This window comes from Nansenia antarctica (assembly GCF_963989245.1).
Source record: "Nansenia antarctica genome assembly, chromosome: 2".
Taxonomy (NCBI): Eukaryota; Metazoa; Chordata; class Actinopteri; order Argentiniformes; family Microstomatidae; genus Nansenia; species Nansenia antarctica.
Genome location: NC_137675.1, coordinates 19,977,140 through 19,992,881, shown reverse-complemented (window position 1 = coordinate 19,992,881; position 15,742 = coordinate 19,977,140). Strand labels below are relative to the sequence as shown.

The window sequence follows — 15,742 nt, the reverse complement described above, 5'->3', positions numbered from 1 at the left end:
ATTAAAAAGTCTTATCACGATTTTATGAGGTCTTGAATTTCATAGGTATTTTTCTGAATTAGACTCTGTCCAAAGAGTTTGAGTCCTAAAAACTTTGAGTAAAAGTTTAGTGAATTTATTCGTTTTTATAAAAAAACGAAGATGAACCTGAACATTGTGTTGTATGATAGTGGTCTAGTCTGTTGCAAACTAAAACTGTTAAGTTAAAGGTGTCACTGATGTCAACGGTTACAACTCCAAGTGGCGGTGAGGTCTGGAAAAATATTGACAAGGTCTTTAAAAAGTCTTAGAAAGGTATTGAAATTAATCTCCAGATTCCTGTATATGCCCTGAGTAGGTAACATAGACACGGCTGTTCTAGTGTCAACTGTCACTTAGATCCAACTGTCACTTAGATCCAACTGTCACTTAGATCCAACTGTCACTTTCAAATTAACCTCAAGATTCCTGTATATACCCTGTAATCACATGTCATGTCCCTGCTGCTTTAGTTCAGTGGAAACTTCAAACTTGTGTGTAAATGGACTGACTTATACAGCACCTTATTCCAAAGCGCTTTACAATAATGGCCCCTCTCTAAAGGACTTTGAGCTGCAACGTTTGCAGGATATTACGTTTGCTATACATTATTATTAGTATTATTAGTATTATTATTCACCCATTAACACACACATCCATAAATAGCGGCAAGCGACCCATGCAAGGCGTCGGCCCGCTCATTACATTGGGAGCAAATTGGGATTCAGTGTCTTGCCCAAGGACAACCTGACATGTGGCCAGCCGGGGTTCGAACTGCCGACCTTGCGATCATTAGACCCCGGCTCTACCTCCTGCGCCGCATCCACCCAAACGTGTGTGTAAACACGTTAGCGAACGTCCCTGTAGTGTCCCACTGTCCCCCCCACCCCCAGAGACAGATCTGTAGTGTCCCCCCACCCCCAGAGACAGATCTGTAGTGTCCCCCCACCCCCAGAGACAGATCTGTAGTGTCCCCCCACCCCCAGACAAAGGTATCGAAGGACTGTAGTTGTATTGCACGAGAGAAGTATGTTATGATATATATTTCAATACCGTGAACTGAAATTATGCAGCTTTAAACTACTTCGCAGTACAGCCTAACTTTAGCTAGATGGTAGTAGCCAACAGTAGTACCGGAACCACTGTGTTGTTGAGACGATCTAGCCGGTAAGAAAACAGCTTTGGACTTTGGATATAATCTCACTATAATAATAATAATAATAATAATAATAATAATAATAACCTTTATTTGTATAGCACTTTTCCTGCAAACGTTGCAGCTCAAAGTGCTTTAACAAAATAACAAAATAATATAAGAATGACTATAAGATTTAATCAAGTCAGTACATTACATACAAATATATAGATTCATCAACTAACATTAATGTCATTTAAAGTCATTTTAAGGCAATATTAAAAATATGGGTTTTTAGTCTTGACTTGAACATGTGCTGAGGTTGCATCCCTAATGCAAACTGGCAGTGCATTCCACAATCTGGCTGCATAAAATGAGAATGCAGCCTCACCAAATCTCTTCTTTTGTTCGTCCAGGAGAGTTAAAGATGACCACAGACGGAGACCTGGAGATCAAAGAGGCGTTCCAGCGGGCCCAGAAGGGCCACACCAACAGAGCCGAGCTGGTGGCCAGCCTCAAGGCCCGCTACAGCAAGGTAGGCAGGGTTCCCACGGGTCCTTGAAATCCTTGAAAGTTATGGGGCTTTTCCACTAGAGGGCTGACCCGGGTCAGTCCGGGCTGGCCTGCTTCTTTGGCGCTTTTCCATTTGTCGGCCTGGGTCGGGTCGGGTCGCTTCTTTAGCTACCCATCGTGAGCATGGCCGACCCCTTCCACCCCGGCCACGGCCTCCTCACCCTGCTTCCCTCTGGAAGAAGGTTGCGGCTGCCCAAGGCACTGAAGGCCCGCCACAGGCTCAGTTTCTTCCCCTCAGCCGCCAGGCTGATAAATGACTCTGGCTTCCCCCTCCCCCCCGCCCCCAAGTCTGCCCAGGACTGAATATGCACTGGACTCACTGTAAAAACTCTGCACTGCACTTTATATATGTTGCACTATCCAATGCACTGTTGTCTGTCCTGTGTTGTCCTGTTTTTTGCATTTGTTTTTGTATACATGTGAAAAAAGTATAAACGCACTTACTGTAATGCCGAAGCAAATTCCTATATGTGTATGCATAATGGCAATAAACGTTATCTGAATCTGAATCTGAGCAGGAACCATAGGGCCGAAGGGTACCTTTTTGCCAGGCTGCGTGTGACGTGTGACGCTGCACACCGTTGATTGGTCAATGGAAATCGTCATCCCATGTTCATAGATTTCTTCGCTAACCGCCATCTTTAAATACCACATTCGCTCTTGGAAAATGTCACTACAGTTTCTGTAATAGCTTATTAATAAAGATTCGAAAAATTATGCAGACCATCGTATTATCTTAGTTTAATGTCATTTCAATGCATCATAGAACTTTTATTTACAACAAGCATAACACAAAAAATCGCTATTATGCACCGTCTTTGCCCGTGAATAACACCGGCTGTGAAGGTGGTACAAACACAATACTCCTTTGCTAACTTCACCATCGGTATACGGTCATTTTGAGCCCTTAACCACCACGCTGACACCCCGAGAAGTTATGCTTTTAACCGTAAACTCAATGAACCGGGAGTTCACACGCTGCTGCTCGCAGCACCGCGCCTGCTGGTTGAAACTCCCGTTGACAGCGGGGCGAGAGAATCGTTTTAACAGGGAATTCGCTCCGCGCTGTGTCGACCGTGATAGCAGTGTCGTATCGACACCATTCAAATGGTTTTGGATTCCCTGTCCTCTCCCCTATCCGGACACGTTTGAATTGTTATCCTAACCCACGGTAACTTACAGTTATTAACCCGCAAAGGGCACCGTCTTTGCCCGTGAATAACACCGGCTATGGAGGTGGTACAATCACAATACTCCTTTGCTAACTTCACCATCGGTATACGGTCATTTTGAGCCCTGAACCACCGCGCTGACACCCCGAGAAGTTATGCTTTTAACCGTAAACTCAATGAACCGGGAGTCCACCCGCTGCTGCAAGCGTATCTATAACGAACGCGGAGATTGAATGAGCCCCGCGTCAGTCAGCCTTTCCGTAGAAATACATCGCTCCGTTATATATCTAACGTTACATGTTTTAAGGCTGATCTTTTGCGATCGGCCATTTTTGCCGATCACCGATCGAGTCATTTGGAGTGAAATCGGCCGATTTAAATCGGTGGCCGATAAATCGGAGCATCCCTACATCAAACACTCAAATCTGTGCAAAAAAACGTAGTTTATTGGGCAAGCTTTCGTTCATAGACCTTCTTCTTCAGGCATTTATATTAAAACACTCTATTGATACTCTTCACTTCCATTCTTCAGAAACTAAACTACATTTTTTGAGTTTGGAGTGTGTGCGGAGGCTGTTATTTTGCACTTGACAAAACCAATTAAAATAATGTGTTTTTGTTTTCACCATCCTGACGCTGTCTAGCTGGAGGACAAGACGGTGTTCCACCAGGAGTTCATCCACTACCTGAAGTATGCCATGATCGTGTACGAGCGCGAGCCCGCGGTGGAGCACGTCATCGGGTTTGTGTCCATGTTCGCCACGAGCTTTCAGTCTCCCCCGAAGGAGGGGGGGGAGGAGGAGGAGGGAGATGACGATGATGAGGAGGAGGAGGAGCACCCTTTCCTGAGCTACATGTTCACCTTCCTGCTGGAGGTATTTTAACACAACACACACAGCCCTAACGCACACACACACACACAGCCCTAATGCACACACACACACACACACACACACACACACACAGCCCTAACAAACACACACACACACACACACACAGCCCTAACGCACACACACACACAAACACAGCCCTAACGCACGCACGCGCACACACACACACGTACACACACAGCCCTAACGCACGCACACACACAAACACAGCCCTAACGCACGCACACAAACACACACACAGCCCTAACCCCCCCCCCCACACACACACACACACACACAGCCCTAATGCACACACACACACACCAGGGTTTCCGTTAACCGGTAATTACCGGTCTTTGTCCGGTAAAATTTGTTGAAGTCCGACAAATTGAAAACTCGTCGGACATAATGTCCGGTGAAAATAATTCCCTCTAAGCACAATTTGAATACAATTCGCTAAAGTTCACATTATGTATTCAAATTGGCTTCGGGCCACCATTTTCAGCTGAGCACCAAACACACACACACTCATACACACACAACACTGCCCGAGAGAGAAGGACCCGCCCCCTTTAGTTAGCGGCTAACTAAAGGGGGCGGGTCCTTCTCTCTCGGGCAGTGTTGTGTGTGTGTGTTTGGTGCTCAGCTGAAAATGGTGTCCCGAAGCGGAGCGCCTTAACTTTATCGCACAATAACAAGGATAACAAACGAAACGGACAACATTTACACTAAGATGGAGACAAACTTCAGCGATATGATCTAACAGCCGGTCTTCAGGATGACATACAGACCCGTATGAGCTTACAGGGCTATCCCCTATCTATCTGAGAAAAGGCATAGGCCGGCTGTAACATCGAACGGAAATTAGCCTATACGCATTGCAAGTTAATTTAAAGCCTATTTATTTTCAAAGAGTTGTATTCTATTTTATTTTATCTGATAAAAGGCATATGAACGGAAATTAGGCTAGCCGTGTCACGCCAGAAGCCTACATGCTTGCACTGTTCAATAAAATGTTATACATCTAGACATTGTGGTATTTCTTTATATACGTATCCCAGCCTGCCTATCAATCGTTTCTCAATAAACAGTTATGTTCTCCTCATTGTCATACTCCCGAGTCCGATTAAGTATGATTTGACAGGCAGCTAAACGAAATGCCTTCCCAACCAGCGAGACCTGGGGGGTATTCCATCAACGTCGCTAAAGGAAAATCTAGGCTTATTTTGACAAGTCTCGCGAGATCTATCAAGATATGCCTGGATCTTTTTAAGAGTCTCGCGAGACTTAACGAAATAAGCCTAGATTTTCCTTTAGCGACGTTGATGGAACACCCCCCTGGTTATAGAAATGACGTTGTTTTATTGATTAAAAAAAAGGGTAAAACTGGAAAGAGAAAATAGAAAACTCACATTAATCCCAAACAATTTAACAAACTTCAGTTAACGTAATGTGGAGTCCGTTCATTGATCGATGCTGTCTGTTCAGTTCCCAGTGAGGCGCCCGTTCAGCGCTGGACATAATGGCATAGCGCGCATGCGAATCATGTTATATTATATAGCTCGCATCTAATCGTATCGGATGAGAAATAGACATTAAATGGCATATATAGGCCGCTACACAGCAGTAATCACCGCGACAAACAGCTATATTATATTTTAATATGATGACCGGAATATATCACGTTTGTCCGGTAAATCGAAATCTTCCCGGACACGGTGTCCGGCGGCAATTTTTTCTAACGGAAACCCTGACACACACACACACACACACACACACACAGCCCTAACAAACACACACACACACACACACACACACAGCCCTAACGCACACACACACACACACACACACACAAACACAGCCCTAACGCACGCACACACACAAACACAGCCCTAACGCACGCACACAAACACACACACACATACAGCCCTAACGCACGCACACACACACAGCGGTCTATATTGAACAAGAATACTATGAACTACATGGTGAACATATCTCAGCGATGTTTCAGGATTTCCTGTTTTTTTTTCTTCTCTCTCTTAACGTTCTCTCCATCCCTGTTCTCTCTCTCCCCCCCACCCTCATCCCTCCCTCACTCCATCTCTCCCCCACCCTCATCCCTCCCTCACTCCATCTCTCCCCCACCCTCATCCCTCCCTCCCCCCTCCCTCCCTCTCTCTCTCCACCCTCATCCCTCCACCCTCATCCCTCCCTCACTCCATCTCTCCCCCACCCTCATCCCTCCCTCCCCCCTCCCTCCCTCTCACTCTCCACCCTCATCCCTCCCTCCCCCCTCCCTCCCTCTCTCTCTCCACCCTCATCCCTCCCTCCCTCCACCCTCATCCCTCCCTCACTCCATCTCTCCCCCACCCTCACCCTCCCTCCGCCCTCCCTCCCTCTCACTCTCCACCCTCATCCCACCCTCATTCCCTCCATCCCTCTCTCCCTCCCTCCGGCCGCCCCCTCAGTCCCACAAGGCCGACAGCCGCGCGGTGCGTTTCCGCGTGTGTCAGCTGATCAAAAAGCTGCTGGGCAGCATGGCGGCGAACGCCGTGATCGATGACGACCTGTTCGACAGCATCATCCAGGCCATGCTGGTCCGCGTCACCGACAAGTTCCCCAACATCCGCATCCAGGCCGTGCTCGCCATGACCCGCCTGCAGGAGCCCCAGAACCCAGACTGTCCCACCATTAAAGGTAATGTCTGTCTGTCCCACCATTAAAGGTAATGTCTGTCTATCCCACCATTAAAGGTACTGACTGTCTGTCCCACCATTAAAGGTACTGTCTGTCTGTCCCACCATTAAAGGTAATGTCTGTCTGTCCCACCATTAAAGGTACTGTCTGTCTGTCCCACCATTAAAGGTACTGTCTGTCTGTCCCACCATTAAAGGTACTGACTGTCTGTCCCACCATTAAAGGTACTGTCTGTCTGTCCCACCATTAAAGGTACTGTCTGTCTGTCCCACCATTAAAGGTACTGACTGTCTGTCCCACCATTAAAGGTACTGACTGTCTGTCCCACCATTAAAGGTACTGACTGTCTGTCCCACCATTAAAGGTACTGACTGTCTGTCCCACCATTAAAGGAACTGACTGTCTGTCCAACCATTAAAGGTACTGACTGACTGTCCCACCATTAAAGGTACTGTCTGTCTGTCCCACCATTAAAGGTACTGTCTGTCTGTCCCACCATTAAAGGTAATGTCTGTCTGTCCCACCATTAAAGGTACTGACTGACTGTCCCACCATTAAAGGTACTGACTGTCTGTCCCACCATTAAAGGTACTGACTGTCTGTCCCACCATTAAAGGTACTGACTGACTGTCTCACCATTAAAGGTACTGACTGTCTGTCCCACCATTAAAGGTACTGACTGACTGTCCCACCATTAAAGGTACTGACTGTCTGTCCCACCATTAAAGGTACTGACTGTCTGTCCCACCATTAAAGGTACTGACCGACTGTCTCACCATTAAAGGTACTGACTGACTGTCCCACCATTAAAGGTACTGTCTGTCTGTCCCACCATTAAAGGTACTGACTGACTGTCCCACCATTAAAGGTACTGACTGACTGTCCCACCATTAAAGGTACTGACTGTCTGTCCCACCATTAAAGGTACTGTCTGTCCCACCATTAAAGGTACTGTCTGTCTGTCCCACCATTAAAGGTACTGTCTGCCTGTATTACCATTAAAGGTACTGACTGACTGTTAAAGGTACTGACTGTCTGTCCCACCATTAAAGGTACTGACTGTCTATCCCACCATTAAAGGTACTGACTGTCTGTCCCACCATTAAAGGTACTGACTGACTGTCCCACCATTAAAGGTACTGACTGTCTGTCCCACCATTAAAGGTACTGACTGTCTGTCCCACCATTAAAGGTACTGTCTGTCTGTCCCACCATTAAAGGTACTGTCTGTCTGTCCCACCATTAAAGGTACTGTCTGTCTGTCCCACCATTAAAGGTACTGTCTGTCTGTCCCACCATTAAAGGTACTGTCTGTCTGTCCCACCATTAAAGGTACTGACTGTCTGTCCCACCATTAAAGGTACTGTCTGTCTGTCCCACCATTAAAGGTACTGACTGACTGTCCCACCATTAAAGGTACTGTCTGTCTGTCCCACCATTAAAGGTACTGTCTGTCTGTCCCACCATTAAAGGTACTGTCTGTCTGTCCCACCATTAAAGGTACTGACTGACTGTCCCACCATTAAAGGTACTGACTGACTGTCCCACCATTAAAGGTACTGTCTGTCTGTCTCACCATTAAAGGTATTGACTGTCTGTCCCACCATTAAAGGTACTGTCTGTCTGTCCCACCATTAAAGGTACTGACTGACTGTCCCACCATTAAAGGTACTGACTGACTGTCCCACCATTAAAGGTACTGACTGACTCAGGGTTTCCGTTAACCGGTAATTACCGGTCTTTGTCCGGTAAAATATGTTGAAGTCCGACATATTTAAACCTCTTCGGTCATAATGTCCGGTGAAAATAATTCCGGTACATAATGTCCTCCCTCTCTCCCTGCCTAGCCTACCTGTTGATCCTGGAGAATGACTCACACACACACACACTATAAACACACTGACCCTCCCTCCCTCCCTCCCTCCAGCCTACATGTTGATCCTGGAGAATGACTCCAACGCGGAGGTGCGTCGTGCGGTGCTGTCCTCCATCACCCCCATCCCCCTCACCCTCCCCAAGATACTCACACGCACCAGGGACGTCAAGGAGAACGTCCGCAAGCTGGCCTACGAGGTACACACACACACACACACACGCACGCGCGTTGGTAGTCTGGGTCAGGGAGAGTGAGGTTGTGTGTGTGTGTTTCAGGTTCTGGCTGAGAAGGTTCCCGTCAAAGCTCTGCACATCGCCCAGAGGGTCAGTCTGCTGCAGGAGGGCCTGCACGACTCCTCAGGTACTGTGTGTGTGTGTGTGTGTGTGTGTCTCTGTGTGTCTCTAGTTGACTATCTGTGCAGTATAGTACAGTGGATTGTGTACATAGCCTTTATTTATGTAAACCAGCTCCTTACCTTCTTGTGATTTTATTCTTTTTCTAAAAGTTTTTTTTTTTTTCCCTTTCCTAACACCAGGGGAGCCACCCCTCCTAAATTTCGTTGTTTGGTACCTGTACTGTAGCAATGACAATAAAGTCCATTCATTCATTCATTCATTCATTCATTCATCTGGGTCTGTGTGTCTCTGGGTGTCTGTGTGTCTCTCTGTGTGTCTCTCTGTGTGTCTCTGGGTGTGTCTGTGTGTCTCTCTGTGTGTGTCTTGGTGTCTCTGTGTGTGTCTCTCTGTGTGTCTCTGTGTGTGTCTGGGTGTCTCTGTGTGTGTCTGGGTGTCTCTGTGTGTCTCTGTGTATCTGGGTGTCTCTGTGTCTCTGTGTGTCTCTGGATGTCTCTGGGTCTCTCTGTGTGTCTCTGTGTGTCTCTGGATGCCTCTGTGTCTCTGTGTGTCTGTATGTCTCTCTGTGTGTCTCTGTGTGTCTGTATGTCTCTCTGTGTGTCTCTGTGTGTATCTGTGTGTCTCTGTGTGTCTCTGTGTCTCTGTGTGTCTGTATGTCTCTCTGTGTGTCTCTGTGTGTATCTGTGTGTCTCTGGATGCCTCTGTGTCTCTGTGTGTCTGTATGTCTCTCTGTGTGTCTCTGTGTGTCTGTATGTCTCTCTGTGTGTCTCTGTGTCTCTCTGGGTCTCTCTGTGTGTCTCTGTGTGTCTCTGGATGCCTCTGTGTCTCTGTGTGTCTGTATGTCTCTGTGTGTCTCTGTGTGTCTGTATGTCTCTCTGTGTGTCTCTGTGTGTATCTGTGTGTCTCTGGATGCCTGTGTGTCTCTGTGTGTCTCTGTGTCTCTGTGTGTCTCTGTGTGTATCTGTGTGTCTCTGGATGCCTCTGTGTCTCTGTGTGTCTGTATGTCTCTCTGTGTGTCTCTGTGTGTATCTGTGTGTCTCTGGATGCCTCTGTGTCTCTGTGTGTCTCTGTGTCTCTGTGTCTCTGTGTGTCTCTGTGTGTCTCTGGATGCCTCTGTGTCTCTGTGTGTCTGTGTGTCTCTGTGTGTCTCTGTGTGTCTCTGTGTGTCTCTGGATGCCTCTGTGTCTCTGTGTGTCTCTGTGTCTCTGTGTGTCTCTGTGTGTGTCTGTGTGTCTCTGTGTGTCTCTGGATGCCTCTGTGTCTCTGTGTGTCTCTGTGTCTCTGTGTGTCTCTGTGTGTAGTATAGTTCTCCCCAGAGTAACCACGCTCTAACCGTCTCTTTAGGGTGCTGTATGTTGTCTAACGTGTGTGTGTGTGTGTGTGTGTGTGTGTGTGTGTGTGTGCAGAGCCGGTCAGGGAGGTGGTGCGCTCCTGCCTGCTGCCCGCCTGGCTGCGGCTGCTGCAGGGAGACGTGTTGGACCTGCTGCACATGCTGGACGTGGAGAACTGCAGCCAGACGGCCCTGGACACGCTGAGCGCCCTGCTGTCCTCCTCCCCCCCCCAGGGGGCGCTGCAGGACGCCATAGGGCTGGGGGACAGGTACACACACACACACACACACCCCCCCAGGGCCGGCTGGAGGACGCCATAGGGCTGGGGGACAGGTACACACACACACACACACACTGGAGGACACACACACACACACAGACATACACTTGTAGATACATATTGAATGACACTAAAAGTTACTGATGTGATTGTGTTTTTTCTGTGTGTGTCTCCCTGTGTGTGTGTGTGTGTGTCCCTGTCTGTGTGTCCCTCTCCGTGTGTGTGTCTGTGTGTGTATTATGTCCCTGTGTGTGTGTGTGTGTGTGTGTGTATATGTCCCCCTGTGTGTGTGTGTCTGTGTGTGTGTCTGTGTGTGTGTGTGTCCGTTTGTGTGTGTGTGTGTCTGTGTGTGTGTGTGTGCCTGTGTGTGTGTGTGTGTGTGTGTGTGTGTGTGTGTGTCTCTGTCCCTGTCCCTGTCCCTGTCCCTGTGTGTAGGAGGCTGATCCCGGTGGAGTCTCTGAGCTGTGAGCGGGTGCTGTGCTGGAGGGCTCTGTGTGAGCATGTGAAGGCCCAGGGAGACCAGGGGGAGGAGCTGCTGGAGCGCCTGCTGCCTGACGCTGCCACCTACGCTGACTACCTGTCTGGGTAACACACCTATACACACCTTAATACACACCCTAACACACCTCCTAACACACCCTAACACCTACGCTGACTACCTGTCTGGGTAACACACCTTAATACACATTAATACACATTAATACACCTTAATACACACCCTAACACCTACGCTGACTACCTGTCTGGGTAACACACCGTAACACACCTTAATACACACCCTAACACTCACCTAACACACCCTAACACACCTCCTAACACACCCTAACACCTACGCTGACTACCTGTCTGGGTAACACACCTTAATACACACCTTAATATACACCTTAACACACCCTAACACCTACGCTGACTACCTGTCTGGGTAACACACCTATACACACACCTAACACACCCTAACACACCTCCTAACACACCCTGCCATCTACGCTGACTACCTGTCTGGGTAACACACCTTAATACACACCTTAATACACCTTAACACACCCTAACACACCCTGCCACCTACGCTGACTACCTGTCTGGGTAACACACCGTCACCTCTCTGTCCTCTGGCTAAAACTGCCTATGGTGGTGTTATAACCATGTTATAACCATGCAGGTACCTGAAGGGAGATGTTATAACCATGCAGGTACCTGAAGGGAGGTGTTATAACCATGTTATAACCATGCAGGTACCTGAAGGGTGTTCCAGTGATGTCGGAGGAGCAGCGAGCGGACTTCACCCAGCTGGAGATGGTGATGAAAAAGGAGTTCATCTCCCAACAGCTCATCCACCTGACTGGCTGTCTGGACACCAACGAGGAGGGAGGGAGGTGAGAGGGGGGGGGAGGGGGGGAGGAGGAGGAGAAGGGAGAGAGGGAGGGAGGGTGGTGGGAGGAGGAGGAGGTGAGAGGGGAGGAGGAGGAGGGAGAGAGGTGAGAGAGGAGGAGGAGGGAGGGATGGGTCAGAGCTGATCTGTATGTCACTGTGTAGGTCTGGTCTGCGTCCACCACACTGCTGGACAATGTGACAACGAACGTTAGCGAACGAACTGACGAAGTTAGCAGTTGGCCCTGTTTTGCGTCACTACTCTGACTACTGTTCCCATGATGCTGTGCTGCAGGAGGTGTGTCCTGGCGGTGCTGCAGGAGATGTTGAGGCTCCCAGAGACGCCCCCCTCCCTGGTGTCCCTCCTCACCCAGAAGCTGCTAAGCCTGTTCCCTGACGACACGAGACGCACGCAGGCCGTGAGTCACACACACTCACACACACTCACACACACACACACACACACACGCACTCACACACACACACACACACGCACTCACACACACACACACACACACACACGCACTCACACACACGCACTCACACACACACACACACACACACACACACACACGCACACACAGACATAGGGTACAATGTGTGTGTGTGTGTGTGTGTGGTCGCCAGGTGGCTGCGATCATCTCTGACGTGAGGGAGCCCATCGTGGCCGTCAGCCAGCCTGTGGGCGAGAACGAGCTCCGCAGGAGACAAGTCAAGGTGAGAGAACCAGGAACCTAGAACCAGGAACCTAGAACCAGCAACCTAGAACCAGGGGAACCTAGAATCAGCAACCTAGAACCAGGGGAACCTAGAACCAGGAACCTAGAACCAAAGAAAGATTTGCGGCTCAAAAACCGGATGGTTTTAGTGAAGGAAGTGGTTGCTTATTTCATTTCATTTCAAGCCTTTATTTCATCTCTGGGACCTGAGGGAGACCCTCGTGTTGGGTGGGCCGAGTGTCCAGGATGATCACTGCAACACAGTAAACACATAAACATGCACAGTGCAACAATACAAAACACAATGGACCAGTCAAGGCAGGTGCAGATAGATATGCAGTGGTCCCTAGTCAGGAGTGTGGAGCAGCCAATAAGAAGGCAGTCTTTCCATGCTCTGTACGCATACTGGGGACCTTTAGAGTAAGCCAGTTATTTGATCGGGTGAGTTAAGGGCCAATATTCTGACTTCAAATATTGGCAAATTCCCAAGTAGCGCCTTATAAATAAACAGATACCAAGGCCTTGTAAATAAACAGATACCAAGGCCTTGTAAATAAACAGATACCAAGGCCTTGTAAATAAACAGATACCAAGGCCTATTATAAATAAACAGATACCAAGGCCTTATAAATAAACAGATACCAAGGCCTTGTAAATAAACAGATACCAAGGCCTTATAAATAAACAGATACCAAGGCCTTGTAAATAAACAGATACCAAGGCCTATTATAAATAAACAGATACCAAGGCCTTATAAATAAACAGATACCAAGGCCTTGTAAATAAACTGATACCAAGGCCTTGTAAATAAACAGATACCAAGGCCTTGTAAATAAACAGATACCAAGGCCTATTATAAATAAACAGATACCAAGGCCTATTATAAATAAACAGATACCAAGGCCTTGTAAATAAACAGATACCAAGGCCTATTTCACCTGGTTGCTGATATGAACCTGGAACAGACGCAGGAGTTTAAACGGAACCCAGGTTCAAGACCAACACAGAGGCTGATGCTCCCTCCTTCCCTCCATCCATCCATCCCTCCATCCATCCCTCCCTGCATCCATCCATCCCTCCCTCCCTCCCTCCGCGCGCTTTGCTGCCCCAACTCCTTCTTCCTCTTGCTCCCTCTTTTTTTGAACCCTTCCCTCTCTCTCTCTCTCTCTCTCTCTCTCTCTCTCTCTCTCTCTCTCTCTCTCTCTCTCTCTCTCTCTCTCTCCTTCTATCTCTCTCTCTCTAGAGAGTAAATGAAGTGAAGGTACGTGTCCTTGGTGAATCTAAGCAGATCCTGACGAGAGTGGGGCAGCAGCAAGTTTCATGATCTCTCTCCTCCTCTCTTTCCCCCCCCTGCGTGGTCCAGCTGGCGGAGGCGAAGGTGCGTATCATAGAGGCCAAGATGGGCCTGGAGGAGAGCGTGGCGGCCCAGGACTTCAGCGCCGCGGCCCAGCTGAAGGAGACCGTCCGGGGCCTGGAGGACCACTGGGCCGCCCTGCTGCTGGAGGCCCAGGAGAGCTGCCAGACGGACAAGGACACGCGCGTGGAGAAGGTACGCACGCAGGGACGCATGGACACACACCCCGCAGAGAGGGAGAGAGAGAGAGACAGGGGGGAGAAAGGGAGAGACAGAGAGAGAGAGGGAGGGAGGGAGAGAGAGAGAGAGGGAGAGAGGGACAGACAGACAGAGAGAGAGAGAGGGACAGAGAGAGAGGGAGGGGGGGGAGATAGAGAGAGGGACAGACAGAGAGAGAGAGAGAGAGAGAGAGACAGAGAGGGAGAGATAGAGAGGGAGGGAGAGAGAGAGAGAGGAAGAGAGAGGGAGGGAGGGAGGGAGAGACAGACAGAGAGGGAGAAATGCAGCGACTGCGGCAGTTACATTCATCATGTCATTGCTCCCCGTCAGATATGTCGCCTTAAGATTGCACATGATCGACCGCCCGCCAACACACACACACACACACACCACACACACACACACACACACACACACACACACACACCCTGCAGACGTTACTCAAAGTAATGTATGTCTAAATGAATGTTTGTCTAAATACAACTGTTATCTATGGAATTAGGATGAACTGTGTGTGTGTGTGTGTGTGTGTGTGTGTGTGTGTGTGTGTGTGTGTGTGTGTGTGTGTGTGTGTAGACAGACCCAGACACCATGCTGCGGTGCCTGACCATGTGTCTTGAGCTGCTGAAGCAGATGAACATGAAGACCCGCATGGGGCCGACCATGACCGCCATCACCTCCTCTCTGGTACACACACACACACACACACACACACACACACACACACCCCACCATGACCGCCATCACCTCCTCTCTGGTACACACACACACACACACACACACACACACCACCATGACCGCCATCACCTCCTCTCTGGTACACACACACACACACACACACACACACACACACACACACACACACACACCCCACCATGACCGCCATCACCTCCTCTCTGGTACACACACACACACACACACACACACACCACCATGACCGCCATCACCTCCTCTCTGGTACACACACACACACACACACCACCATGACCGCCATCACCTCCTCTCTAGTACACACACACACACCTGGGTTTCCGTTAACCGGTAATTACCGGTCTTTGTCCGGTAAAATCTGTTGAAGTCCGACATATTTAAACCTCTTCGGTCATAATGTCCGACGAAAATAATTCCCTCTAAGCACAATTTGAATACAATTTGCTAAAATTAATTTCTCACATATTCTGATTCCTTCTACATTAAAAAAGACGAATATATAGGCTATATTTTTTTATTTGATTATTAATGTGTAGACTAGCCTACGCGATGAACAAACAGCGGCAGGGTTGCCAGATGGGATTGACAATTTACAGCCTAACTAGTCCGCTAAATAGCCGCTAAACCCAGTAGCCCATTCGGCGGTAACCCGCCCCATCTGGCAACCCTGTCTCACAACGGCGCGAGTAGTTTGTGGTTTGCGGAGAGTGAAGGTACCTTTCGGGAGTAGTTGTGAGGGAGAAATTCGTCAGTTAATTTAGTTTGATCTAGTCTAAATAAAACCACTGCAGTGACAGGAGTCAAGGTTATTGTTCTGCGTGTTTTGGATGTGCTAGAGCACAGTGAATGACCACCGAGGGCCGTGAGATGCGGCTAGTAAAGGACGCTAGCCATCTCAACCCCGTTCATTGATTGAGCCTGCCGTGCCCGTTCCAGCCCTGAGTCAGGAGATTCAGAGTACAACATCCTCCTGGCTACCTCTTCTACTCCGGGAGTTTCCATTGAACTTTCCTCCTCTACATTCGTCCATCTCCACGTGCGCTACTATCGACAACCTGGGCTAC

At 48.7% G+C, this 15,742-nt stretch overlaps 1 protein-coding gene across 1 annotated transcript in view; it reads left to right on the top strand.

Moving 5' to 3' along the window:
* Nucleotides 1-1,580: 1,580 nt before the first annotated feature.
* LOC308149926 (condensin complex subunit 3-like) overlaps nucleotides 1,581-15,742 on the top strand; it is a gene marked incomplete at both ends in the record, with an annotated part of 22,940 nt that continues 8,778 nt past the window's right edge. The window contains 12 exons of the mRNA XM_080522804.1: nucleotides 1,581-1,688; nucleotides 3,543-3,773; nucleotides 6,239-6,467; nucleotides 8,395-8,540; nucleotides 8,619-8,703; nucleotides 10,103-10,295; nucleotides 10,743-10,892; nucleotides 11,540-11,680; nucleotides 11,971-12,094; nucleotides 12,303-12,392; nucleotides 13,758-13,943; nucleotides 14,544-14,654. Coding sequence (XP_080378930.1) covers nucleotides 1,581-1,688; nucleotides 3,543-3,773; nucleotides 6,239-6,467; nucleotides 8,395-8,540; nucleotides 8,619-8,703; nucleotides 10,103-10,295; nucleotides 10,743-10,892; nucleotides 11,540-11,680; nucleotides 11,971-12,094; nucleotides 12,303-12,392; nucleotides 13,758-13,943; nucleotides 14,544-14,654 — 1,794 coding nt within the window. The remainder of the gene's footprint in view (nucleotides 1,689-3,542; nucleotides 3,774-6,238; nucleotides 6,468-8,394; nucleotides 8,541-8,618; nucleotides 8,704-10,102; nucleotides 10,296-10,742; nucleotides 10,893-11,539; nucleotides 11,681-11,970; nucleotides 12,095-12,302; nucleotides 12,393-13,757; nucleotides 13,944-14,543; nucleotides 14,655-15,742) is intronic.